General features: G+C 41.5%; 4 protein-coding genes and 1 long non-coding RNA gene across 11 annotated transcripts in view; 2 read left to right on the top strand and 3 right to left on the bottom strand.

The window, feature by feature from the left end:
- LOC122976592 (lysine-specific demethylase 6A-like) overlaps positions 1-5,763 on the bottom strand; it is a 35,921-nt gene extending 30,158 nt beyond the window's left edge. For both annotated transcript variants that reach the window (XM_044345154.1, XM_044345155.1), the window contains exons 1-2: positions 5,426-5,763; positions 5,224-5,287 (exon numbers count right to left, since the gene is read on the bottom strand). In XM_044345154.1, the coding sequence (XP_044201089.1) occupies positions 5,224-5,287; positions 5,426-5,610 (249 nt within the window). In that variant the 5' untranslated portion in view covers positions 5,611-5,763. The remainder of the gene's footprint in view (positions 1-5,223; positions 5,288-5,425) is intronic.
- LOC122976594 (FUN14 domain-containing protein 1) lies at positions 5,594-9,854 on the top strand. Of its 3 annotated transcripts, none has more exons than XM_044345160.1 (5): positions 5,594-5,636; positions 6,979-7,147; positions 7,848-7,923; positions 8,613-8,741; positions 9,214-9,854. In XM_044345160.1, the coding sequence occupies exons 1-5, from the start codon at positions 5,609-5,611 to the stop codon at positions 9,289-9,291; spliced, it is 480 nt and encodes a 159-aa protein (XP_044201095.1). In that variant the 5' UTR covers positions 5,594-5,608; the 3' UTR covers positions 9,292-9,854. The 3 variants fall into 3 exon arrangements, with proteins under 3 accessions (XP_044201095.1, XP_044201092.1, XP_044201094.1); XM_044345157.1 differs by having other exon boundaries at positions 8,613-8,747; XM_044345159.1 differs by lacking the exon at positions 5,594-5,636 and adding an exon at positions 6,367-6,459 and having other exon boundaries at positions 8,613-8,747.
- Positions 9,855-11,424: 1,570 nt separating this feature from the next.
- Positions 11,425-14,501, bottom strand: cenpl (centromere protein L). The gene is made up of 5 exons (XM_044345156.1): positions 14,408-14,501; positions 13,376-13,550; positions 12,978-13,232; positions 11,642-12,223; positions 11,425-11,534 (listed from the first exon to the last, which is right to left on the bottom strand). Exons 1-5 carry the CDS (start codon positions 14,425-14,427, stop codon positions 11,460-11,462), a joined length of 1,107 nt encoding a protein of 368 aa, XP_044201091.1. The 5' UTR covers positions 14,428-14,501; the 3' UTR covers positions 11,425-11,459.
- A 1,921-nt stretch (positions 14,502-16,422) lies between these two features.
- On the bottom strand, positions 16,423-17,299 carry LOC122976320. Its single transcript, XR_006400908.1, has 2 exons — positions 17,217-17,299; positions 16,423-16,636 (listed from the first exon to the last, which is right to left on the bottom strand). It is a non-coding gene; the product is annotated as an uncharacterized LOC122976320 (long non-coding RNA).
- The window catches only part of LOC122976317 (peripheral plasma membrane protein CASK-like), a 46,700-nt gene continuing 38,378 nt past the window's right edge, over positions 17,283-25,604 (top strand). For 2 of the 4 annotated variants that reach the window (XM_044344724.1, XM_044344722.1), the window contains exon 1: positions 17,283-18,122. In XM_044344724.1, coding sequence (XP_044200659.1) covers positions 18,064-18,122 — 59 coding nt within the window. In that variant the 5' untranslated portion in view covers positions 17,283-18,063. The remainder of the gene's footprint in view (positions 18,123-25,604) is intronic. The other 2 variants (XM_044344723.1, XM_044344721.1) reach the window with 1 other exon arrangement.

Here is a 25,604-nt window from a genome sequence, read left to right as displayed (position 1 = left end):
CCATGTGTTTAATTCACTGGATTAGCCAAAAACCAACAATCATGTCTGGTGATTTTTATCCGTGATATAAGATTTTAACCATATTGGCCACCCAGGCTACACTGTCCCAAGATGTGAGCTCCACTTGTCGAACAACAGCTCCTTTGCTAAAACATGTTACTACTGATCTGCAATGCAATACAAAAATGCTCAACACAGGAAACACTGTTAAAGTCTATGAGTTAAGTGAAATGTTCTTTACCATCAGATCAACTACTTGGAAGACACTACTATAACCCTAATTAACATTTTAGACCACCTAAAACAAATACAATGAGTTCTGAAACAGATTATCACACATCACATAACAGTACAAGAAAAGGCTGGAACTGTGAAGTGATACAACTATGCTGTTGCTCCTGTTAGTTTTCAGGGGCAAGGCATGCCCATGCGTCACTTGTGCCAGGTTAGTCACCCTTGTGGTGAGGCAATACTGTTTACCACAGAACCGCAAGTGACACAAAGTGAAACTAACGGTTTTAGTTACATGCTGTAATCTTCCAAGTGAACAGGCAACACTTTCTGAGAACTGCCTTGCTATTGAACTTATAAGCATTGCACCAAACTCATCTTGTGGCTATGATCTTCTCTGTCCTGAATGCATGCTAATGACTTACACTGTATGGTAAGTGGCTCTATGCAACTAGTATTATTTAAGTTATACTTTATTAATCCCTGTGGGGAAGTTTGTCCTCTGAAAATGACCCATCTAAACTTTTCAGCAGCATTGGTTAGCTACAGTGCAGCCCCCAGCCAGTGCTTTAGTTAAGGGCAAGGCAGGAGTAGTCTGAATACCTAACATGCATGTCTTTTGCCTCGATCTCTGTGACCTAGTTGAAACCCATGCAAAAACAGGGACAACATGCAACTGAGGGACTGAAGACACCAGTTATTCAGTCACTCGCATGAGGATCAAACCCAGGACCCTTCTCACTGTGTAACATAAAAAAGGGTGATATGTGAGTAAGTCAAAGCTTGTTGTTTGGACTTTCGTATGAGTGGGTAGTATCAGATGAGCGTTTCCTCTCAATGATTCACAACATAAACTAGCACAAGATTTCTGCAGAGCTGCATTCATTTATCCAAAAAAATAAATTTGGCATAAAAAGATTTTAGACACAGATAATAAACTGGGCAGCTGAGTGAAAAATGTAATGACATTTCTGTTGTCTAGGATTTTGAAGGGGATGAAATCGGAGGAGTGATCAAGTTCACTGGGGTTTTTTCATTTTAACGGAGTTACTGGCACAGTGGTGTCAAAATAATCACCAATGCAGAGACTGCAGAAGGGGCACTTAGAAAACAAAACAAAACAAAACCATGCTGAGCACACCTAAGTTAAAAGGTTATCTTTCACGTAGTTATTGTCATGTTTCGTCATTGCCACCTAGTTATTGGTGATACAGTGACCTAGTTCTGTCAGAAATGTTGAACCCACAGTTATCTGCATGTAGAGCAACAGTTCAGCAACACAGCCAGTACAAAGTACCAGACAGGTTAGTCACTCAAAACTAATAGGCTATGAGCAGAAACTGTAAATATATAAAACATATCAAACCTTGAACACTGTAAAAGAATGTAGCAATATGAGAGTTAATGCTTTTGACCGTTTTTAATAATTCTAAGAAGATTTAAGAACTGAATCTCTGACACTGGAGTCAAATGTAGTTGAGACGAATTGCTTGTGAGGCCACATTCTGAATCATTTCCTTCTTTTTTTCATGAGCCATTCTCCAGTGAGAGAACAAGAAAACTATTAAGATTCAATGTGTCACAAATGCAATATGTCTAATCCAAGTATGGAATATTTATACAAGCAGGAAGAATTTAATGAAGCCAAGAAATATCACCAACAATTTCCATTATGTGTTTTACTGTGCTCTATATTATCTGATGGTCTGGTATCAGCATACAATTTTCTCTAGTTTCAGCTGCTCACTATGGATCCAACCATTGACTGTATATAAATACGGACGACATATCTCCATTTCCTACTGCGATGCGAAAGTGAAGCCAAAATATCATGGTTGTATAGAGAGAACTTGATACAGGAAGAGCGCCGGGCTTTGAAGCAAATTTGACATAGCGGCCAAATGGTGTAATTGCAACATCGCATGATACACACTGGCCCAAAAAGACTTTCTCCCACAGACTTACATTGTGAGAGAGACGTCTGTGAATCAGCAGATACATTTTTTTGGAGTGTCACAACCACCACAAAATGAGTCATTTCACTATCATAATTTGATCTGTTTGTTCCGATTACATTTCGAAAGTCTAGAAGAGCCGCGTGATTGAATTGTTTTATCGCCAGCTCGGCTGATGTAAGTCACTAGTGCGCTTGCTCTATGGGAACAGATGCAGAAGAAGTTGAACTTTTTTGGCTTCGTGCTCAACTTTCATAGGAATGAACGGGGCCCCGCCTCTGATGCTGTATCCAGTTCTCTTTATACATCCATGCAAAATATCTCTTTTTCGGGAGCTGCCATCTTGCTTGTGTGACCTTATCTAAAGCCAGAGTCTGCGCTGTAAAGTCGGGCAGCAGTATGACACGCCCCCTCGGCGGTCCTGCCACCTGCTGGAGGTTTAAGAACAGCTGTCAATCATGACGTCACACCCCCTCTTTATATCATTAAATAACTAGTTAAAAACAAACTTAACAGAAAAATGACAGAAACCATCTTTGGGAAAAAATGTATGAAAAATGTGAACTTTTTTTTTAGTTTGGCTCATGTCCCATCCGCTAAGATGGAGGGGGCGGGATTTATGAACTATACTGCAGCCAGCCACCAGGGGACGATCAAGATATTTTGGCCTCACTTTTGGGGAACTATCATGACGTCCATCTTTCTATAGCTTAGAGTCAATGGATCCAACATATTCCTCTCTCAATACCCAAACTCTGGGTATTAGCTAATTCAATACCAGCCCTCTCTTTTCTTTCACATTATGTGGACTGATTACAAGTTTTCATCTATGTGGAAGTTAATCTGAAGCAAGACATTATTTCTCATCTGTTTTCATTTTAGTCACTGACCACAAAACAATATTCAGTGTAGATTGGTCACATTTTGCTGATGCCTGGTGTAATGATGAGAGTTTTCGTATCCTTGACATAACTGTATCCTGTCAAGTCCAGTGCGCACATGCTGGGTTTGACTAAGCGGCAAAAGACAGCCAGTTGGGCACACGCTCTGCCTGGTTCCAGAATCCAATACGGCTTTTATTAGCTGTTACTGAATCTGGTATGAAAATCAAAGGCCATGTTAGCGAACATATCTGAATGGTGTCACCGTCAGACCGCAAAACAAATCCACAAGAGTAGGACTGTAACAGGAAACCCTGTCAACACATGCCAACTATGGAGCAAGATCTGGCTTATGGCAACTACTGAGAGTTTTTCTTCAACTTCCTCCATGTTATTCTCACTCTCAATAGTCTCAATCGCCATCACAAACTTGTAGGAGAAAACACAAGCAACTCAAGCTGACCAGTCTTAGTTCTTGTTGTCCCCACGTTATCTCTGTGTCTACTATAACCCTAATGTTGAGTTACATTTCTGTGGAGGTGCCCGTCAGCTATGACATATGCACAGTATAACCCCTTATTCAAGTATAAATCCCTCTTAAGTGTGAACATGTCTGCGTGACGAGAGTTTTTAACATACATGCCCCATAATATACACCACTAACAGCAAAACAATTCCACATGGACACTGATCAAACAGGCAGTTTCAAGAAAGCAGGTGAGAACTTTTCATGCAAGTACCCCCAACCACAGCATACAAAGAGGTGCAGCAAATTACAGATTAAACCACTGCATTAACATTCACTTTAAAATTCCACAAAAGACAAATGAAACTAAGATGTTGATAAACTTGCTGAATTTGAAATCAGGAAGTGTACAGTTTTACTTGAGGCTAACGCACTTATTGCATCGCATATTCTCTAACAATGATGGTGTATCAGTGCTGTCTGCTGCTTCTGTGCAGCTAGATGAATAGTTACACTTCCTAGGTATCCCACACCACCTAGCGAGCAGATTCGTGGATGGCCCCTCAAACCATGAGCTGTCAAAAAGCACCATCTTTACTACACCATCCACATTTTCAGATAAACGCACAAGAAAAAAGGGGTCTTTGCTTTTGTTAGCTCAGCAGTGTGTTAGGCACAGGTAGACTGTGCATGTTTAACATGTAGCTTACTAGTCCGAGAGCACATGCAGAGACAAACAGGGGTAATGAAAACTGTAAACAAAGGACCCTGACACCACTTAAGTCGGCAAGTGAAACATATCTGTACAAACAGCCAAGACCCAGGGGGTAACCAAATACACATCTTGGCAACACACAAACGATTCGGAGCAACACATTCATATCAAATCGGTTTTTATAGATATCGGTGTCACTCCGCCATGTCCCGCCATCTTGGACAGGCAGCCAGCCATTAACGTTACTTGTAACGTTTGTCAACTCGTTCACAGTGACTTCCAAACGAAAACACGACCAGAACAGTCAGTGGAGCAATGCAATGTCAGAAAAACAACAGTGCTCTAGACCAATGCAAATGCTACTTATACAAGCTAACGTTACCAAATAACGTGGGTCGGGCAAGCTGAACGGCTACAACGTTAACGTTACTTCCAACATTGTTGTAGCAGTTAACGCTGTAGCCAGACAGGGGTACGTATGTGTTTGTGGTTAGATTTGAGAGTCTAATGTGCAATTAAACAATCTCATGACGACATAAAACTTTCCTCATTAAAGTGCAATGTTTCCAGCAGTCAAAAACCGTGACGACGTTGTATTGTTGGTGGTGCAAAAGCAGGTACACAAGGATACGCTGTGTGGAATAGCTACCCAGCTAACAGGGAAGGGCGGTTGCCAAACAAATTAACGTTAACAAGCTAGTTACATCCAGGGAGCCATAGCTAACAGTTAGTCGGCTATCCTGGCTAGCGACGCCGCGTAGCCGCAGGTGCAGGGTCGCTGTTCATCGGATGAGAGTAGCTAACTAGCAGGCTAGCTGGCTGGCTAAAAGAGGGGCTGCGGCTAGCTGGCCTTTGCGAGTGGGCCACTTCAAATTCACAAATTCACTGCTGTACATGATAGTTGAGGGTCTGGAGTAAGTCCCAGGGAGCAGGGTGCTGCTTGGTTGTAAAATACATCCAGTTTAGATTTGCTACCTTCATCAACAGGGCCTTCGTTCTGGCGCCATCTTCATGAAGCTTCTGAAATCCAAACAGTGAGCTGCAAGCAAGAAGACAACATAGGCGGCTCAGTATCACTTGCAGAGCGGCTCAGAAGACATTTTCGACACGCAAGGAAAGAAAACAATTTAATTTCAAACTGTGCGTTTATGTGAGTGCGCAGGGTTGCTATTCCGACCTGTCAATCCCGACCAAACTGTCCCTCTCCTGGGCTGTCAGTGTCGGAAAGTCCTCCTCTGTTTCACTCGCTTTTCCCGCCGCCATTTTCTTTTCCTCATCACCACCACCAGCAGCAGAAGCCGAGCTGAGACTCCTAGCAGCAGCGCAGGCAGCAACGGCGACAGACACACCGCACGATTGCATGGAAAATCGCGACGCGGGGACAAACGGTTTGCTCCGCCGAATCAAAGAGGGGAAAACGAAGAAAACAAAACGATCAAAAACTTTTTTCCCAGGCTGAAAAGATGCGATTCGATATAGTAAATCCTTTCGGGGGGGACAGAAGCGCTCTCCGGGTAGCTCCTCAAACGTCACATTTTTTCATCACAAAGTGATATTGTGCCGTTACTTGAATGCAACTAACTGAGTACAATATCCAAGATGTGAGTATATCACAATAAAACGCGAAGATAAAGTTGTTATAATTGTGTCACCCAAGCGAACCCACGCGCCGCTCTAGCCACGCCCTCTCCTCCCTCTTTAGCCAATAGGCGCGCCCGCATCCCCCCATGTGACCTCCCTGCTATATCATTCTTTTTATCTTATATATTCACATTTTCTCTGCAAACCACTCATGTTTTACACCACGGTTACTCTGGAAGCAAAAATGCATAAGTATCTACTGTCAGAACGTGCAAGATTTGTCAAATGCAAGTGTCCACACTGTAAAATGTATACCCAGTGATAAGTATTGACACTGGACTGGTTAAACGATTACTGCAAGGCATCATTTGTTCAGGGGGTTTCACACCAAGCAGCCTTATGTTTGCGCTTTCCAAAGTCACACTATAACTCGCTGATATCTTCCTCATACGGAGAAAAAGTTGCAATATTTTAGTGATAAAGTTGCTAAATTGCTGAGCCTAATCAAACGATATCAAAGCATTTTAACTGACGTGGCACAGCATCATCATGTAGGCGTGTTTTCGTATTGTCAACATCCTGGTGACATAACTAGTTTCTCCAAAATGGCGACGGCGGATCAGATTGAAGGTTAGTGATTATATTTGTTAGAAAATAACGGCATTATTGCCCCAATTAAAACTGGAATTAGTACATTTTTCTACCAACAATTATTAATCTGCGACAAATTATGGTCTTGCACTCGATGCCCGTCAAAGTCCGAAAGGGAAATCCTTATTTGAATGGTGTTTGATTGGTAGCCATTTGACGCTAGCCAGCTAACGAACATGAGCTCCTCAAGTAATATACATGACATTAACAAGCAGCTTTCAAAGCCTGTGGTAGCTGAACGTCCCTTACAGTTAGTGTAACAGATTTGAAGGGTCGCTATTACGTGTTGGGGCTTGAACAGCCAAATATAGGGCGAAATAACTGAGTCATGTGGAAAACGCCCCATATGTAGGTGCTTGTGCACCATGATCAGTGTTTGGGAAGAAGACATGCATAATCCCATGCACTTTAGTGTGTATATATACCATTTATTCTTCTCTATTCTGTTAGGCTGATGGTACTAAATCTATGGTATTTTGTTGACTTTATCCTTCATAGGAGGCCAGGAAGACCCAGAGAGTGAAGATGAGGTTTATGAGGTTGTGGACCTGACAGAATATGCCCGGAGACATCAGTGGTGGAGTAGGGTGTTTGGGAACAACTCTGGCCCGATCGCTGAGAAGTATTCAGTCGCCACCCAGCTCATGATGGGAGGGGTGACAGGATGGTAAGCCTGGGGGACTTATGGGTCACAGATATAACATATTGAAACACTGTCCAACATTGTCTTTGCTCTTTTGACAAACTTCCCCAAGTGATTTAATTCAGCAATGCTTGAGAAACAAGGGATGGGTCACATTTTCAGTTTGGCAGAGCCCATCAGCATCAGAGCTGGGAGCTGGTTTTACCCCCTTTAAACGCAACTACCTTTTCACATATGTTGCATTTAGCTGCATTTTCATTAAATTTAATAAAGTCAGCCTTCACTTTTGAAAGTTTTGCCCTGTCAGCCATGACTGGAGAGCACAGGACGTAAACACGCAATTACGCAATGTCAAATGCAATCAACTGACGGTGGCAGCTTTGTCATCATTAGGGGACAGTTAAGAATTTGAAAATGCCAACTATGTTAGAATGAATTAACATCACATAAATACCAGTAGCAGCACCGTTTGTCTAGGAACTTATCAATATGTCAGTACTGAACAGTCAGGAACCAGTACCAATGTAGTAGTGGTTCTTGATATCCATCCCTATAGAACACACTGCTTGCAAGGCTGCCAATGCAAAATCAAAAACATGACTGAGCGCATATGATGTGTAATTAAGTAGTCATTTAGCATTTGTCTACACTGCTTGTTGCAAGTCCACATGCTATGGCTTGTGTTGTTTAAGGAACACTCGTCTCACCCTCTCAACACATGCAGGTGTGCTGGTTACCTCTTCCAGAGAGTCGGGAAGATAGCTGCTACTGCTGTTGGTGGAGGGTTCCTCCTTTTACAGGCAAGAGAACCAAATAACTGTGTTTATGTAGCCTCTTTAAGGTTTCAGATGTTGAACAAGGACACTACTTTTTTATACTCCCAGAAACCCAAAGTCCACTTGTCAGCCTTAGATGAGAATTTATGTTGGTTCATTCTCTGTATGAGTTGTTTCCATCGAGGTCAGGACATCATTTGAGACTAAATGTACCCTAAATACTTACATCATGTATTTTGACCAGACCTCATTCTGCCATCCATCCTCATCACCAGTCATTACTCAAAGAAGACCATCGTCCTTAAAAGTTAGATTTTAGAATGGCTTTGATGAAAATTGATTTTTATTTTTCTCCCTCTTTTGTGAAGCAAATTTGTTTTGCTGACGAGTCTACAGGATTTCAACAAAACACAAAATTATATCACACTAGAACACATCATAAACGGTGACGGTGATACAATGTAGTATAGAAAAGAATCAGTTGATAAAACCAGAAAAGGAGTCAGTAGCCCAGTAGAGTGCAACAAAAGATTACTAATTAGGATAAACATATTATGCCAGCATAACATGCTATTTCACAGGGCAGTTTTGAGCAGAATATTGTGCTTAAAGTGGCAAGCTGAGACAAAAGCAAATGAAGAACATAACGGACAGGCTCATGTGTGTTTGAAGCAATCCTAAGTAACACCAACCCCTTTTTTCCCCCCATACAGATCGCCAATCACAGTGGCTACGTGCAGGTGGACTGGAAGAAGGTGGAGAAGGATGTGAACAAAGCAAAAAAACACCTAAAAAAGAAAGCAAACAAAGCAGTCCCTGAAATAAACACATTCATTGAGGAGGTAAAGGTACCTGTGACAAAGCTTGCTCTTTCCTTCATGCTTTTGCACATCTTTTAATTGAATCAAACATTTCTGAATAGCATTCTGTCTGTATACCAGGAAAACAGACTTCCTGACATGTGATAATTAGAACTAAATGCATGCTTTCTCTTCAATGTCCTAGCTTATTTTCTCATCTGCAAACCAGCAATGCCCTCTAGTGTACCGTTGTCCATACTACACCTAATGAGCTGTGACACAGCAAGCTCAAGAGAGATTGTAGATAAATACATTATGAGAACAGTATGGATGTTTCATGGTGTACCCTTTCTCTGTATACACTATGTAAATATTTCATTAATAAATCACTTTGTGATGGTTTTACATTCATATCACATTCAAACAGTTAACACTTGTTCATTGGTTACTACTTAATGTTGGTTTTAAGCACTCATGGACTCATTCTCCATCTTTGCTCTTCCCTCCTACACAGGCCACAGACTTTATAAAGAGGAACATCGTCTTGTCCAGCGGGTTCGTCGGGGGCTTCTTTCTGGGTTTGGCCTCTTAAAGCTGCTGCACACGCTGCAGCCTCCACTTAACTGTGAATCACATCACTACATAAGTCACTTTCCTCGCCATTGTTTACCTCCATATTTGCATTGATCAATCTTTTAATGAACTGAACAAGGGGCGGGGGGGGTTTTATGTTGAGCATGATCTGTTGTGACAGTTGTATTAACTGTTGTTATATTCCCCCTGTTGTTTATTACACCTGTCGTAGCTAATTATCTCCTGTGGGGAGGACTGAATGCACACTTTTGAAGTGTGAGAGTGTGTGTGTGTGTGTAGGGGATCAATAGAGAATTGGGGTGCTCAGATTGTACTGTGAAGACTCTTCTATGGGACCCGTCACAGATCTTAAACCAGACTGCTGAATATGTCAAGCTGCCACAAACTAGCACAGATTCCTTTTTGCTGTTTCAAAGTCTAGAGCGTCCATCCCCTCATGTATTCGCCTGGTAGATACTGATCTCAGATTGCTATGATGTGTAGCCTCCAATGTAAAGAGCTGTAAATACACACACACACACACACACACACAAAAGAGTAAATATTATATTTAAAAAAAAACATGGATGGCAGCAGAGTGTGAAGTTAACACCATCCCCCAGTCTAGTGCTAAGAGGTATTTTTATGTAGCTGTGAAGTTTGTCGGGTTTACATGCCGTTTGAGCATGTAAGCAAACACAATTCAGTTTTTAAAGTTCGTCACACCGGCTGGGGGATGAACAAAAATGATTTTCCACTCCCGAGCAGGAGTTCTTATTGATATACAACACATATCATGAGCATAAATCACAATTAAATGTTAAATCTGGGAATATTCTCTACTTTACACTGACTTCAAAGTATATTAAATACAGATGTGTTCCTTTTATTCCCATAATCATCAGCTCCACAATACCATCTAATGACAGGATGAGCATCTGCTGCACCCTAATTACCACCATCACAAGCTAGACACCAAAAGAGACACCAGACCTGTCATTAAAGAGTATAATGGAGCAGCGATTGTGACTCCTACGCCCTCGCTTTTGTCATTGTGCATTTAGTAGTGTGAGTGTAGCAATAACACAACAGCAGTGCTGCAGAGTCTTGCGTCATCACATCATCTAGATAGGAAATCTACACATAGATGTTCAGTTCACAAGTTGCTTATTTTTATTATTTTTGCCTTATTCTGCCAGTGCACTACGTTTCAGATGGATGTTTTTTGAGGAGCATGTTACATCTCCAAGTGGTGTTTTGTATGCTCGTATTCCCTCATTGTTTCTATTTAATGTTATTTTGATAACCTCATGTGAGCTGTATGAATTTTGTTGGATCTCTCTTTATAAAGTTGCCTAATTTTGTTTTGAGTAAGAATAAAATAAGATTTAAAAAAACGATAATGTGTTTTGTCTGAAGTTGTCAGGATGAATTTTAGACTTTTAAAGGGGAGGCAGAATTTTATCGTATCAAGCTGCATTTGGATTTGAGGCAGGTGGTTCCATCTAAATAGAATTTTCTAACAAGCAAATTTGATGCATGCAAATTCATACAGACAGAAGTTATACCATAGGAGGCAAACATTTTGTCTCCTAAATGAGCTGACAATCAGGAAAATAGACAAATACAACAAACATGGCCCACAGCTGCTTGAAGGGGTTCATATTTCATGTGTTCAAGTGTTTTTTAGATTGGATTTCCCCACTAGTGTCGTTTTATGATGCACCAGTGAAAACTTCATCACCACACTGGATGCTTTTTTGCTTTTATTATAACTATAAATGAAAAAAATATATAAACAGCTATACATGAATATATACAAAATGAGGTTTACAAGAAGGAGGATAAAACCTATGCACATTTGGCGGCACAGCAGACTAAGTAAAGAGGAACATTAGGATTTTTCCTTGAAACTCAATCATAATAGTCATAGATTTAACTGATGTAAAAGTGTGTCACGAGGACAAATATGACAAAGCGAAAACAAACACATGCAGACAAATTCCTCCAAATTGAGGGAATAAGGTCATGAAAAAGAAAAAAAAACACAGACAAAAGTTCAGGAATGTTCAGGAATCTGCAATATAAAGCTGGGCATACAGTCTTTCCAGGCAGTAACTGTTCAAATGAATGCTGCTATTGCAATACTATATTTCATGGTCGTGTAAATTCTTTTTTTATTCACACTCAGATGGGCATTTTGAGGAGGGCACACTCTGTCAGTAGTGTCAGGGTGGTGATCATGTATTTGCTGTTTGAGATCTGAAACGAAAGGAAACAAATATTAGTACAACACTTAAATTCCTTATGTGTGTGTGTGTGTTGAAAAGATAATTGTCTCATGAAAAATTGTTTCTGTGTGATGGTACCTTGATTCTACCGTTGCACTTGGCTGAGCCCAGTGCTGTGGACACCTGGTTCAAGCTTCCTGCTGACAGATCCAGCCTGAAGTGTCTGTAGAAGTGGCTCTTCAGCCGCTGCGTGAACCTCCTCACTTCCTCGATATCAACCATACTCTCATCTTTCATCTCCTCCCCGCCCTCGTTATCCTCCTGGCGATCCTTTCTCACACTGCTCCACAGCTCCCAGGCGTCTTGGGCGTTAACAGTGTAGGTGACCTGCATTGGTGGCACAACTGGAAGAGTCCAAATCATTTTGAGGTGCTTGATGCTGGATTCCATGTGGCAGTTAGTCCATAATGCCACCAGCCATTGCAAGCTCGTGTCGCTGATTTCCAGCGGGCCAAAGCAGCAGTCAAAGGTCTGCTGGAACCAGGATTTGACCAAAGTAGTGAAACCCTCCGGGCCACTGCTGCCGAAGAGTGGCAGACAGATGAAGTCTTTTAGAAGCGAGCGGATGTAGTCAGGGTTGCCGTTGATACAAGTCAGCCAGCCTCTCCATACTGACTTCTGTGGCTCATCCTGCCTGGCAAACAAAGGCTTTGAATGGATCTGTGGTGGGAAGAAAACACATGCTAGTTAATCTCACACAGAAAACACAAGACATGTCACTGAGTGAATGGTCTCTTGTGGTTGACTGGCTTGAGGCACATCTGTTGTACGAATATCAAGTCCATGTTTTTTTAAAATGTTAAGTGTAAGATTTAATGCATACTCCTTTACTTTTTTAAATGATGCTACTACATGGTTAGTCTACTTTTGTTCCTGAAATATATAAATAATTGATGATAAAAATCTCCCATAGTGGTGTCTAAGCCTGTAACATTCTACATATTTTAAAGGCCACATCAGCTCAGTATGTCTATGATGTATTTTAAACAGCCTCTCTTTGGAGACAATATTTTCACTTATTTATGACTGAATGGAGAGCTAACAAACATTTTTTTTTAATTCATCCTGTCAAATCCAGGGCTTTTGCAGTACTTTTCAGCTGGAGTACACAGTAGTGTTTTACCAAAAGCACATTCCATCCCTCAGAATTCAAATATTTCAGGCTGATTCAGTTGGCTGTCTAATCTTGAATCCATGCATCACAGTACATACAGTGTGTGTATTTCTTTCTCAAGTGAATGTGATATGTACAAATCCCACTATGTACCATATATCCAAAGAGCTGAGACTAGCTTTGAATTGAAAACAGAAAAAAAATCACTTTCTTTCAGGTAATATCACTGAACCCAAAGGAAAAAAACAACACTATCAGCCTGAAAAGCTTCTTTATGCCTCTACAGAATCCTGTGCTTACCTGTATAAAGACAGTCTCAGCATCATCATCTGTCTCGACCATCCCCTGCACCACGGAGAAGGAGACTCTGAAGCTGCTCTGGAATCCGTCCACCTCCACAGCCAAACCTTGCTGCTTCTGTGCAGCAATAAACGCTGAGAGCTGCCTGGAGTAGCTCTTCAGCTGGGTGTGTCTGAACTGGTAGAGAGGAGTAACATAGGACAGCTGCCAATCTGTTTTCATCAGTAAGGCCAGCTGCTCGGGGTTCACCTTCTCCTTTGACAAGGAAAGAAGAGGAGAGGATTGAGATGACCATTCTGTGTTTCACTTCTCAGAAATGAAAATCTAGCCATTGATTATGCATGTTTCATGAAATAATAACTGATAAACATGTAAAACAATGACCTGGGGTGACTCACTGTGATATCGTGTGACTTTGGAGCTCTTCTGCTGGTGTTGAGCCTCTGTGCTGTCAAAGCTGGGGTGAAGCCAAGACGCGAAGCAGCACCTAAGCAGCTGCGGTACGACTGCCGGTAACTCTTACTTTTGCTCCTCCTCTGAACTACAACACTGTTGAGGGGAGTCCTCACCACACTGGAAAGCATACACAGATCATCACATTAGTCTCCTTTGATGTTTATTGTGCAAGTTAGTAATACAGGTAGTCACTGCATTACTCTCTGTAGAACCTGTAGTCAAGCTGTGGTTCAATATAGAGTATATGTGCTATTGCTATGATCAAGTTTTCTTACATTATGAAAAAACAAACTTTTACAGAAGAATATTTAATGTTCATAAAATAAGAGTTTGGGCTGAGTATTGCATAAGATCCGTTGGTTCCACATGAATGAATGTTTCCTTCAGAGCAACAGCAGCAGCATCATCACCACACAGAGGGACCACAGCCCTGCTTTGTTATGATATGATCTGTTAGCAATAGCATAGCTCGAGGAATCACTGTCCAGATACTGCACGTGTACTTATCACATATGTAAACAAAATAACGAGAAATGTAACACGAAACTTTAGGTAATGCACCACTTTGTCAGTAAAAGTGAACATATAACACTTTGGGAACACATTCACTGATTTTGGAGGAAAACTACTGCATAAATACGCGAAACATATAAACAAAGTGGAACTTCGACCAAATGCAGTGCTCCTTTGGGTATGGGATATGTGCCGGATTTAAAAGTGGAAGCAAAGGACTCGTCAAAGGTCTGTCCAGGTGTCTACATTTCATGCAAAGCAAAGCAGTGTTAAACTAAGCTAACGTTACTCGATAATTGAATGTTTGGGGTGATGGTGTCCTCATACAGGCGAAAAAGGCATGTATCGGTTCTAATATACCAGTAACATCATTAGGATGTTTCAGTTGTCGCAAAACACAGCAACAAAAATATTGCAGCAGAAAATGTTGTTTTTTTTTGCAATGAAACAGAAAGTTATACCTAATTTGATGTCGCTCCATGTCTGGCTTGTCGACCGAAGCGGAATTAAACCGGAAACAAATTTGAATATCGCGCTTTCCCAGAAGTCTACGCGGTTAGAATCGACCAATCACATTAAACCAAACAGGAAGTGGGTTTTTTTTAAACAAGTATTTTTTATTTTATTTTATTTTTTACAGTAAAGAGAATATAAAACATAAGAATCATTCATTTTTTAGCAATATAAAAAATTACGATTACAAAGTGAAAAAAGAGAACGGTAGGAATAGGCTTCAAACAATAAAATAAAAACTAAACAGAGCAAATGTTCTATGGCAAAAAAGGAAGTCAACTAAAATTTGACTTTTAGGGCTGATTCCAGCTATAGCTTCAGAAGGAAATGAAAGAAGAAATTAACTACAGGCAGAAAAGTTCGACAATGTATACATTTACATTCATGAACTATGCAGACTATTTGTGTGTAGTTGTATTACTTAGACTTGTGAGGGGAACTTTTCATTTGGGAAAAAAACTCCTCAAGGTAAATATTAAAGTCCCCCACCGCTCAAAAATGTGTTTTTCTTTTTGTTCCTACAGTTGAATGTTTGAGATTCACTGTGCAGAATGATATGTGTGCAGAGTTTGACACTAGAAGGCTGTTTTCACATTCATCTGCTGAAAGTGGAAAGTGTCTCTGCGCCCACTGAAAATCAAATTTTAAGGGGTGGGCCTATGAGCAGGTTTTGTGACATCACAACTAGTTTGGAAGCCCATCCTGGTCCAATTTTCAACTTAAACAAAAAAATTTAATACATGTAGATTTGCATATTTGTAGATTCTGGGGGAATAGATGTCATTTTAAGGAATTTAACAAGATAATCATACTTCTTTGTGGAGAAACCATATCAGACAAATTATTATTCAAAGAAGACTATTTTATATACATCTCAAAGCATGTCTGGGGGGGGGGGGGGGGGGGGGGGGGGGTCAAACTTGGGCTTTGGTCAAAGCTATGGTTAAGTTTAGGTTATGGTAAGGGTTTGGGTTAGGCATGTGGTGATCTGGTTAAGCTTAGGGTAAGTCTCCTAGGAATTAATGTAAGTCAGTGTCCCTCTAAGTGACAAAAACAATATTGTGTGTGTGTGTGCACGACTAAGGGGCCCCCAGTTTCACATGCAACCACCAAAACCGTTCCCCTCCCTGTTGCCATGGAAACTGTGCTCTTCTCTTTTTTTCTTTCCCCATGTATAGTGCTTCCCCACTTTTTCTTCTTTCCTTTCTGTCCTTCTTGCCATATACTCTCCTGTTTTGTTCCTCCCATTTGCCCTCACCCTATATTTGTGTGAGCACCCTGTGTTCATGTTTTTGCATGTGTATGTTTTACAAAAAATAGCTGTGCATTGAATGCCGGGGTTTTCAATAGCACATACACTCCCATGTACACAGTATGATGACCACATCAACAGCCAATCAGATTACCCGTAGCTGCTGGTGGGCTTTAACCAATGGGGGAAGCTTGCAGATGATGTGTGAGCAGAAGGGATGCAGCACCATGGAAACTGCAGAGGGTGCCATGAGAGAACAGCGCGCCCTAGTGGCACCAAATGTCTGTTTACTACAGTCTGCATGGTTTAGTTCACCTTTTTGCTTGGGAGAACTTTTGTCATGTGGTGTTTCTTTGTTGTCCATCTCAAACTTCTGTTTATGTGAGTTTCTTTTTTGTTAGAGTCTTTTTTTTATATTATTAAATTAAATTGATAGCTTCTATCATTTTTCTAGTGTATGTGTGTATGTAGTGGAAAAGTTGAATTTCCCAAATGAAAAAGAAAATATTTTTGGTCATAATCGACTTAATGAAATAATATTGAATATTTATTGTGTGGTAGGAAGGCTGCTGAATTTGGTGGAGTACTACTCATAGATTTAACAGATTTTAGTTCATTATACGTAAAATAAAATGGATCAAGTTGGATAATTGCTGGAAAGTGATGCTATCCTGTTGAGATTTTCTGTGTTGTTTCAACTTAAAGTCTCTGTCAGAACTTCACATTCATTTATTGCAGTCTTTCCTCGTGTTGTGGTGAAATGTATTGGCCTTCAGGAGATGATGCTCAAAATGGAGCAGTGGGAGGTATTTGATTCCCTTCAACACCTCTAGGGGGCATCACCAACACATCTCAGGGCTGGTCTTCCAACACCTGAGGAAAATGCACCTGCGTCCCTGCACCTGCTCCAGAGGAACTCCTGCACCTGCAGAAAGATTACATGACAGTAAATGGACTTAATCCTAACATTATTACACATTAAGTGTCTCTAACACGCTCCTTCAGGGCCCTTTGCCAAAACGTTACCCATTTGATACGAGAAAATGCCTCAGAATCATACAAATTCCAGTGGGTTAAACATCATAATACACACACCTGAGTCACTGTCAAATAGCGTCAAACAAATTAAATAATAGACACCAAGCTGTCACTAATTTTGCTGAGGAACCTCCCTAAGGACCCATGGGAATTTGGGAATCAATGAAAAGGAAATGCAATCGTCCATCTTTATAGTGTATGTGAATGAAAAGGTTTATTCATATGGCTGACAGTCAATATATGGGAAACGAGAAAATTTAGAGAGGTATAAACTGCATGTTAAAAGGATGGAGATAAGAACGGGAAAGGCTGACGTAAGGTGATGGAGTTTGGGCGGTCGGCGCTTGCGCGGGATAGACTGGATGCAACCGTTGGAGGAGATTAGGAAACTGCGCCTAAATCGGACCCCCAATCTACGCCATCTTGGCTCGAGCTGCGCTGAGGTACGATTTTCGGAGCCCACTTACACGGGCCATTTCGGCTCCGACTGGACCAGTTTCTTGGATGACAGAGGGAGGAGCCTGGGGTTTCTGGAAGTCGGAGGAACAGCCAGTCAAAGCCAGCCAGCCAGCATCTGAACTGGAGGCAACGGTGGACGAAGAGTCGGCTGTGTTGGGATATAATTTCAAAATTCACAAGCGCAGACGATGTATGCAACATAACGGTCGTCGACATGAACGTGAAGGTCTTCCGTTTGGGCTCGGGAAGCTGAAGCATACTGCAGCCCGGTCACATTACGTTTTTCGGTGGGATAAGCCATCTGTGATACACTGGGTGTGCACAGCGCAATAACGGTACGAGCCAACCGGTTATTCCATCGACAGCTAGCTCATAATAACCAGGCTAGCCAACCATTTTCGAGAGCTTGCGGTGAAGGGAGCATCTTGGTCGGTGCGGTGAAGTGTCCGCGGATGCTGCTGAGGGAGCCCACTACTACTTGGCAATATCCAGCGGTAACAGACAGACCTGAGGCATGCAAGGAGGGGTGTTTTTCTGCAAACGAGCGAGGAAATCTCCACGCCCTGGGGTCTGGTCTGTGGTTACTATCTAGCTAGCTCGCTGGCTAGCCAGCCGACCAGGAGAGCAGCTCAGGGGAAGGTGGGGCCGCGGAGTGACAGCCTCGGACGCCAGCTAGTGTGGCTAGCCGGCTAACTTGGACTCTTTGAGTGACCACTGGTGTTCCTGCTTTTAATTACCGACAGGCTGCAGCCTTGCACAGTCCCTGTTGAGCAAGAAAATACGTTATCATTGATTCCTCCAAAACCCGTGTGGGTGGGATATCTTGTGTAGAGCATCCTCGTTTACCTGTAGACCATGGCGGACGACGACGTGCTGTTTGAGGATGTCTACGAGCTGTGCGAGGTGATTGGAAAGTAAGTACTGTCGTTAAACCTGTCCACCTCCTCCACTATTTGCTTGTTTTTGACTGTTGTGGTTGTTGATACATTATCCCCTCCGTTTGCTCACACGCTGCACAGCTGCAAGGGCGGTCGCTAATTGGCAGGGGTGCTGTTTTCATGTGTAGGCCCGCAGGTTTTTCAAGGGGAAAGTTTGCAGGGTGGGTGAGGTGAGGTCACTAAGTGCAGTGGTCTTTTTACTTTACATGGGGATTAATAACATAATTTCCTGGTGTAGTCAGAGTAGGAGACAGTTTGTGACCCCTCGACATCCCTGCACGAATGTGAATTTACAAGCCTGAGTTCAAACTTTTTTGATTAAACGTTGAAAATGTGGAGTACTGTAGGTCTTGTTGTCCATCCACTTTGTTTCAGTGCACTGCATAGTTGAAAAACGGCAGGTTTTCTGCTGCAAGTCTCCACTAATGCCATTTTTTTTACAGTTGGTGAAGAAATGCATTCTTTTCTGAGGTGGCAGACTATCAGCTAGGGTTAAAAACATGGGACATGTGAAAGAATCATCTGGCTGCACACCTAAAATGGCCTGTAGACAGGTTTTTTCCCTTTTCCTAAACCCCCTGTTTGACATTAACCATACCTATATACAGTTACAGGCAGACTGGCTAGATGGTCAAACACTCAGTGGGTGTCAAAGTGTCAGAGGAAGCATAGAAAAAACTGAAGTGGTTTTCATATAAACCAGGAGATTGGCAACTGCACATTCAAAACATCAGACGCAAGGCTTCAAGGTGCCATGAAAATTGCCACAGTATGCATGTTTCTTCTGTGTGGCGGCTCCTCCACTCCTGGAAGTGAGGCTTGAAGGCTGACAGGCCCATTGCAGTCCTGGGCCACCACCAGTCAATCCCCTCCCCCCCTAGAAGCTTCACTCACTGGAGGTCTGAGGGTCCATTAAGTTTGTGCTAGGGGAAAGAGGCACACTCTCTCTAGACCCTCAGGCACTGTTCTTTATCCTGAGACTTCCTGTTGCCTTGGTTACTAATTGATGGTTGGTCCAGGACCACTACCTTGGAGTCCCAGTAACGGATACAAGGAGGCACTGGTGTGAGTTGGTGCAGTAACGATGCAATTCATCTAAAGATTTATATGATTTTATGTGACAGAACAACTAGGGTTGTAAATTCAGGAAACTGGAAAGATAACCAGACATTGTGAATGATAGATTAAAAAAAGTGTGTTTCCCTATTTTAATTTGTTTTTCTTGACTCTAGTACTGGTCCAAAAATATTTTCTTTTTTCAGTAGTTTGTTTTATCACCTTAGCTGTCAGGTAAACAGAGTTTGATGCCAGCTACTCTTTTTGGAAATTATTAGTGTATAATGTAACACCTGCATAACCAGCATGGAGTACCAAATTGGTAGAGGATTTAGTAATCTCCGCTAATTTGTTATCCAAAAGCAAACACTGCCAGATAAAGTTATTTGCAACACTTTCTGAGCTAGAGTGTGTTATGCAGGTGTAGTCACACCTCCCAGACAGGACAGTAGAGGAGTAATACATGAGATGGGAGTTGTCTGGACAATATCTTAAGCTTTAGTTAAGGAGCAAGATGCCACATATATGTCACTGAAAAGACCAGAAAATCCCTCTTATTCTGTCAGTTCTTTTGTGAATCTGCAGTTGATGGATCAAGTGTGTTGAGTTCGGGTGTCTTGGGATGTGTTGCAGGAAGAAGGAGGGGATCATTTTTCCTCAGCCCGAGGTGGGAGGGGAAGGAAGGTTGAGGCAGATCAATGGAGACAAGTGGAGTTGGGAATGGGATGGCCCTGAGGCTAAAGATATAAATAATGCCAGGAGACATTGACTACATCACTCTGCCATCTCCCACTTTGTTTTTAACGTCATGTTCAGCACCACTGTAGGTAGTGGACAACATGGCAGACGGCTGAAACCTGAGGACTCAGATTAATAAAAACGTGAAATGGAAATCATTAATAGCCACAGGAAGCCATCACCAAAACCATACAGCATGTTATCTTTTCTAGGTAGAAGACATTCCTGCTCCTAATCCTCCTTCACCCAAATATGTTTTATAACAGAAGACAGGTCATTTTGTCATGTTAGGGGATAGCCAGATTGATCTCCACACCAAATTGATAGATGGTAGGATGTAATTTGGGCATTTAGTGGGTTAAATGGTTTGACAGTACTATGTTGATGAAGGACTCTTCCAGGCTTATTGCGTTTTGCCATGTTCTTATCCTCTATATGAAATTCGGGAAGACTTCTCTGACTCTGACTGAATGTGAGACATATCTGTTAGTTCAGAAATGTCCAACCAACATGAAAGTTTTGTAGGTTAAAGTGTTGTAAAAACCTGACCTTGATGAAGACTTCCTCCACAGTGTCTGATCAGGGGACACTAATTGAAAAATACTATAACTGAGAGTCAATAACATTAACAAATCCTAGTAAGTTTGTTGTAATTAGTTTGTCCATTACCTCCTGCCATAAGGGTGTAACAGTTGTCATGGTGATTGTCTCACATTATTGAATGATCTTGGTGCCGTCGTATACTCGTGTGACTCTCACTGACCTTTGACCTCAACTCCTTTCAAACTTGTACATAAACCCTATTATCCAGCCTGTCCCTCCCTCCGACTTCTATTGTTGTTCAGAGGAGTCGTCTATTATTGTCCCTGATCGGCTTGTGTCTGAGAGGAGCAGCCAGACTGGGTGGGATTGAGAGCATTGGGTTGCCATCACTGTACAGTCATCATCTCGTTGTAAAGAGAGGCATGTTCAGAGTGATTTCTACTGAAAGACGGTTAGTAAGTTCATTTTGGAGAAAGTTTTTTTGTATGAAGTTATAGACTTAATATATACATTTTTGCTTTGATGTTATTTTCCTTATATAACTAGTGTCTGATATATCATAGTATTTATTTTTTAGATTGTGTTAAGGCACTGTGAATGCACATGAAAGCACCAACATAAGCTATTAGTCTTCCGTGATCGTTTTGTTTCAGCGCATCCTCCTTCTTCTCATTATATCCGACAGAAAGATGTGCTTTTGCTTCACTGGCAGCACAGAACTCCGAGCCAAAGCGCAGGAAGTCAGAAATATTTGAACTTTTGGCAAGTTGGACCCTCGATATATCAGGTCTTGTAGTTGCATGGCAACTGCAAGAACTGCATATGTCAGTGCAGCATTGCAATAAAGAGACACATGGGCTGCGTCTGATTTTTACAGCTTATGCATGTAAATGTTCTTTCAGCTCCCCTGTGGTTATACTAGCCTTATTTCAGCAGAGGAAGATCAGACAGGTCAGGTGTCATTTCGACTTCTGACTGGATTAACTGCAGTGAAAGATGACACGGGCTATTGAACAGGCGTAGGTGGTGCAGGCCCTGCTCATTATGTGCTCAGTTTGTAGTTGACATAGTAAATATATGATGAACATAATGCAGTAACCACAGGCCTGTTTTTGAGATTTCAGCTCTAGTTTGGCAAAGCACTGAAGCAATTAAATCCATTTCTGTCTGTAATAATTGTGTTTGAATAGGAGTTAAGTTGTTGAGAAGCACTATTGGAGTCACAGTGCTCTTTATTTCAGCCCTGGGGTGCTCATTAGAGCCAAGGATATTGGGATGTGCGACTCACTCTAAACCACTGAAGTAATCAGTCCTCTGGCTTTTTCTGGGTTGGTTATTTAAATTGCTCGGACAACACTTAAATCTTAAATTTCCATTGTTTTTTTAGAATAGCTTAAGAGGTCTAATGATAGTTTCTCCCCAAACAGATGCAATCTTCAGCATACAAATCTTACACAAAATGCTTTGCTGCAGGAAAGCCAAATTGTTCAGTCACTAGTAGCATTTGTTGTAGTTTGTCTTAACTTTAAGCAGTTAGATAACAACTATAATTGTACTTTATCAGATGTTTTAAGTAGCATCAAGCAGGTTTAATCAGTAAAATAGATAAGGCACGGTTATTGAGGAGATATTTAGTATTATCCTTGCAGCTTGATGTAGCTCTCATCTCGCTGACTGATTTGTCTTATGTGTGTCAACATGTGATAAGAAGAGAATGTCTACGTGTCTGTATTTGTCCAGTTATTTTAAGCCAGATTTAATTTTCAGATGTTAGTGTGAAAATCTCAGAAATGGGTGTAAAATGCATATCATCATTATGATCATCAATCATAATCTCCAGTCTAAAACTGTAAGGTATTTTATTTACAATGATGTAAAGAGACAAGCAGCAAATACGCACATTACATAAGCTATACGTGAGAAATGTTTGGCGTTTTTGATTATTAAATCACATAAACAATATGTTGATTATTAGAATAGTATATTTAACTAACCACAACCCATGGGGTTTGGTTTGGCATAGTTATCTGTTTATTGGGTACACCATGAGGCCATATTTGGTGATATTGCCATTTTGGATTGTACATGAAGGGGTTTTCCTACTATTCTGTTCCCTCATGTATGTAAAGGGAGAGACTGTCATTCAGCTGGAATAAACACGGGGTTCAAGCCCCCGCGTTGGCAAGCATCCACAGCTGGAGTGTCCTGAAGCAAGACACTGAATTCCTGCTGGGATCAATAAAGTATCACTGTCATATTCCCATCTGTTTTGTCGAGGAAGATATCACGAGAGCAATTTTTGCGTCATTAAAAAGTAATGTATGTCTTCTCAGCGGAGATGCACCGATACTGATATTGGATATCGGTACGATACGGACTCAAATAGCTGGATCGGGTATCGGTGACAAAGAGCCGATCTGGTATCGGATACCATTATTTTAATAAATAACAATTCAGTAAATGTATATCTATGTATTTATTTGTTACATTTTGTTTTACAGAGTTAGGAAAGCAATGTTTTTGCCTTATGAAAGAATGATGCCAGTCTCTTCCACACAGCTTATTGATTAAACACTGGTATCGGATGGGTGCTCGCTATCGGCTGATACCCAAAGCCCAGGCATCGGTACTGAGACTGAAAAAGTCGGAACGGTGCATCCCTACTCCTCAAGTGGTCTTTGGCGTTAAAAAGTGATGTGCGGCGCTGTGTAACATATAGGGTAGACAGTTTATTATATAGGCACGGCAGTCTTAATTGTTTTCTTTTCATTAGAGCGTTTCTTGGCTTTGTGGTGAAGTCCCATCTCCGTGTACAGTATATGCTCCTTTTAGCTGCCCACACACACACACAGTAGATCAGTAGTTGTGAATGGACAGTGTCAAGTTGATGCTTTCTTTCAGACTATAAGGCCGGACTCTTTAGGGGGAGGTTAAACAACCCTGGATCCGCTTCTGGCCTATGTAGCAAAAAAAGGATTTTCTGCCAAAGCTTTGGAGCATCCTGAGGGTATCTCTGCTCTAAATTTTAGTTTGCAACCCGAATGCTAATTTCCCCGCTAATATTTAAAGGGTTGTTAATTTGCATAAGGAAGCACTCTGGATTACTGTCGCTCAGACATTCACAGACTACAGTTGAAAAGCGTTGAACTATGTTGAACTTGTTTAATTAACAGCTTTTAACTTGATCTCAGTTTGGGCAGTAGGTCAAATAGCACTTATCCTGTAAGCCTTCTGCTGGAATCAAATATTTCTGTAGGATGAATAGACAACCACTGATATTGTCAGCTCTTTGTATCCAATGGCATCACCATTAACTCAGCTATTTTTAAGGCTGTTTGAAATTACTAGCATACATGGCAAAGCATAAAAAGTTTAATTACACATTAAACAAACAAAGAATCAGTTAAATTTGATCCCGTCTATTTGAAGCTGCTGATTATTTTTGGCATATCACTGTTGATTCCACTGTTTATATGGTGTGTGCGTGTGTGTGTGTGTTAGTAGCGAGGTTGGGCTGAATGCAATAGATTTTCAGAAAAAAAAGTTGGAGGGTGTGGAGAAAACATCTTGTGTATGCTTGTCACTGTATGCCACTGATGATGTGTGCAGTGACAAGTCCAGATAAGATGCAGTTTACTTGGCCTGGGATTAGAACCCATGAACAGCACCAATAACCTGAGAATCTCAGACAAATTGCATTTCCGTGTCCCACAGCTGAACAAACAATTTTTTCACTCAATTTTTTTTTTGGGATAAACTAACAAAGAGAGTTATGCTAGCTCCTGGCCGCAGCTAAAGAGCTGCTTTAAGCAAATATGGTCACTCTCAGGAGAGCAGTCCGGGTGATGTTGAGACTGGAGCTACAGATGTGTTCTGTTCCTGTTTGGTCGAGAGAGAAAAAACAGACCTGAGAAGACATTTGGCTCATGTCCAGCATCATAGTTTTTTAAAAAAAGCACCTAACATCCAGTCTTTCATTTGCATGGAGCAGAGAGTAGAAATGAGCCAAGGAGCAGTCTGTAAAGATTGCCACTTCGGGCTAATGTTTGATGACTGCTGCCGTCGGATGTGAGCCATGTGTGGGCGTTTTGTATGAGCCCACTCAGCACAGCTGCAGTGATGTCAGTACGGCATGCGGCCTCTCCTTTTCCTCACGCTCAGGCACACACACACACACACACACACACACACACACACACACTCTATCTCTCTTACACTTGCTTGTTCTCTTAAATGACTGTATAATAGCCACTGTACATGGCTGAATGGTCATTTATTTTTTTTTAAATTTCAGATGATGACATGAATTGCATTTCAATTTATTAATAAATTAAATAGCAGCCACATCCCCCTCTCACTTGCAATACACAGCTGTTGTAGACACAACCCCCATTTGTGAATTGATTTTCAGTGTAGCTCCCTCGACTTGACAGCCAAGATTACAAATGGGGTTGATGCATAAAATCTGGCAGATTCAGCCAACTCTACCTCATTGCTTAATGGTGTTAATGAGTTTTATTGACACACATTAGATCGGTGCTAAGGTGGCCTTACTCATGCTGCATCTTTAATATCCCCGGGGTTACAGCCTGTGGTTTGACTCCCCAAAACCTTCAGCAGTCAAACACAGATCTGAAGCGATCGTAAGGTTGGAAAGGGGATGTCAGAAGCTCCATCATAGTCAAACAGCACCCCACACCTTTGAGGCCCTCTTTTAATGGGAAACACAGCTGCTCTAGAACATCACACCAGGGGGGGCAAAGGTCAGCGGGGTTGTCAGATCATCACCAGGATTCCTGTGGACTCTGAGGGGGAGAGTGTTGTGTTTTTACGGTTCTCTCGGCCACAGTGTGCACATGCTGCCTGCTTTGTTTGTATGAGTTAATCATTACAGCAGATGTGAGGAACAAATGCGAGAGCAAATCAGATATAGCTTATATACTCGCAAACAAACATAGATTATACTGTTGGTTTGACACTGACGTTGTTACGCAGGTTCATTGGCTAATTCAGTTCAAGCAAAAACTGTTAATGGCCACCGCTTTGCTTTCGCAAAATGGGTGTTGTTTTGTGTGTGTGTGTCTTGTCTGTCTGTATATATGTGTGTGTCTCCAGTAGCAT

The sequence above is a fragment of the Thunnus albacares genome, chromosome 24 (genome assembly GCF_914725855.1).
Source record: "Thunnus albacares chromosome 24, fThuAlb1.1, whole genome shotgun sequence".
NCBI classification, from domain to species: Eukaryota; Metazoa; Chordata; class Actinopteri; order Scombriformes; family Scombridae; genus Thunnus; species Thunnus albacares.
Note: the sequence above shows the minus strand (reverse complement) of the source record. Positions and strands in the feature narration are given on the sequence as shown.

Excerpts from the sequence above, each read along its gene's own strand:
- LOC122976594 (XM_044345157.1), top strand. The coding sequence starts at position 5,609 with ATGGAAAATCGCGACGCGGGGACAAACG. Across the intron at positions 7,148-7,847 it reads ATGGGAGGGGTGACAGGATG|GTGTGCTGGTTACCTCTTCC; the intron begins GTAAGCCTGGGG and ends CAACACATGCAG. Across the intron at positions 8,748-9,213 it reads CATTCATTGAGGAGGTAAAG|GCCACAGACTTTATAAAGAG; the intron begins GTACCTGTGACA and ends CCTCCTACACAG.
- cenpl (XM_044345156.1), bottom strand. The coding sequence starts at position 14,427 with ATGGAGCGACATCAAATTAG. Across the intron at positions 13,551-14,407 it reads ATGGAGCGACATCAAATTAG|TGTGGTGAGGACTCCCCTCA; the intron begins GTATAACTTTCT and ends TATGCTTTCCAG. Across the intron at positions 11,535-11,641 it reads AGTGCAACGGTAGAATCAAG|ATCTCAAACAGCAAATACAT; the intron begins GTACCATCACAC and ends CTTTCGTTTCAG.